The 1737-nt window shown below is 54.9% G+C and overlaps 1 protein-coding gene across 1 annotated transcript in view; it reads left to right on the plus strand.

Annotated features, from left to right (window-relative positions):
- TLE6 (transducin-like enhancer of split 6) overlaps window positions 1–1737 on the plus strand; it is a 30965-nt gene that overhangs the window by 20224 nt on the left and 9004 nt on the right. Inside the window, exons 4-5 of the mRNA XM_011964123.1 lie at window positions 421–673; window positions 897–1147. Of these exons, the coding sequence (XP_011819513.1) occupies window positions 421–673; window positions 897–1147 (504 nt within the window). The remainder of the gene's footprint in view (window positions 1–420; window positions 674–896; window positions 1148–1737) is intronic.

A 1737-nucleotide genomic window follows, 5' to 3' on the forward strand; every position in this document is an offset into this window, starting at 1 on the left:
GGGCTCAAGGCATTTGGGGAAGACATTTTTATGGAAGGGGGTGGGGAGTAGCTGTGTTAGAACTGGATGCAGATTGTTGCAACCTTGTGGAGTGACGCTGGGAGAACCCAGATGGGACAAAGAAAACTTTTGTGGGGAAGGGGCATAGTAGCTAGGACCCTAAAGGATGAATAGGAGTTCTCCCTCCTGGGGCAAAGCAGTCTAGGAAGAAAGCAGAAGTATATGGGGGGCTGTGGCAAAGGGACAGTACTTGAAGGAATGTGAGCAGGACATCTGGGGAGTCTGAGGGTAAAACAAGGCCTTGAGAGGGGGATTAAAATCTGAAAAAGAATGAAACTCCTCTAGGCCTTGATGTGTGGCTCCCACCGGGCAAAGGGGGCTCACAGGCAGGTCAGTTACCCCAAGGCCTCCCCTCCCAAGATCCTGGGACCCTGAGGACTTTGAAGATACATGGAAGAGGCCAGATGCCTTGCCTGGGCAGTCTAAAAGACTCGCCATCCCATGCAAACTGGAGAAGATGCGGATTTTGGCACATGGGGAGCTCGTGGTCGCCACAGCCATCAGCAGCTTCACGCGGCACGTGTTCACCTGTGGCAGAAGAGGCATCAAGGTGTGGAGCCTGACTGGCCAGGTGGCTGAGGACAGGTTCCCGGAGAGCCACCTGCCTGTCCAGGTGAGGGCGGGCTTGGTTTCCTGGGGTGCAGGGCTTCTGGGAACAGGGGGTTTGAGGTTTGAGACTGGGAGAGCCCAGATGGTGGAGAGAGGGCTTCCAGGGAAAGAGGGGGCATAATAGCTAGGAACCTAAAGGATGAATAGGAGTTCGCTCTCATGAGGCAAAGCAGTCCAGGCAGAATGCCACAGGGGGCGACAGCTCACGGTGACTCTGCCCATCCCAGACCCCTGGGGCCTTCCTGCGTGCCTGCCTGCTGTCCTCAAACAGCAGGAGCCTGCTCACCGGTGGTTACAACCTGGCCAGCGTGAGCGTGTGGGACCTGGCGGCGCCCTCCCTGCACGTGAAGGAGCAGTTACCCTGTGCAGGTCTCAACTGCCAGGCCCTAGACGCCAACCTGGATGCCAACCTGGCCTTTGCCAGCTTCACCAACGGCGTGGTCAGGATCTGGGACCTGCGGGATCACAGTGTAGTCAGGTGCGTTTCGGGGGTGGGCAGGGACAGCATCCTGTTTCCAGCCTCCTGTGGTCACCTCTGCCCACCTTCCTGCCACCACCTCTGCCCACCTTCCTGCTGCCACCTGAACCTGGGATATAGCACTCTCCCAGCCAAAACCCCTTGCCCCCTTGAACTTGCATTGGAGAAAGTTGGAGGTGCGGACTTGACTCTTGGCTGGACTGCATTCCTTGCATCCCAGGGCATTTTACTTTTTGTCTGTCTCAGTTTTCCCACCTGGACACAGGATATGACAGCCCCAAACTCAAAGGCTTGTTAGAAGGGCAAATTTGTTGTAAAAATATAAAACAGCAGGCTAGGCGTGGTGCCTCAAAAATGTAAATCCAGCACTTCGGGAGGTCAAGACGGGAGAAATGCTTGAGCCCAGGAGTTTGAGATTAACCTGGGTAACAATAATGAGACCCCATCTCTATTTAAAAATATGTATATATAAATTAGCCGGGCACAGTGGCTCACACCTGTACTCCCAGCTCTTTGGGGGAGGCCAAGGTGGGCAGATCACGAGGTCAGGAGATCAAGACTATCCTAGCTAACATGGTGAAACCCTGTCT

Source organism: Colobus angolensis, unplaced genomic scaffold (assembly GCF_000951035.1).
Source record: "Colobus angolensis palliatus isolate OR3802 unplaced genomic scaffold, Cang.pa_1.0 Scaffold64, whole genome shotgun sequence".
Taxonomy (NCBI): domain Eukaryota; kingdom Metazoa; phylum Chordata; class Mammalia; order Primates; family Cercopithecidae; genus Colobus; species Colobus angolensis.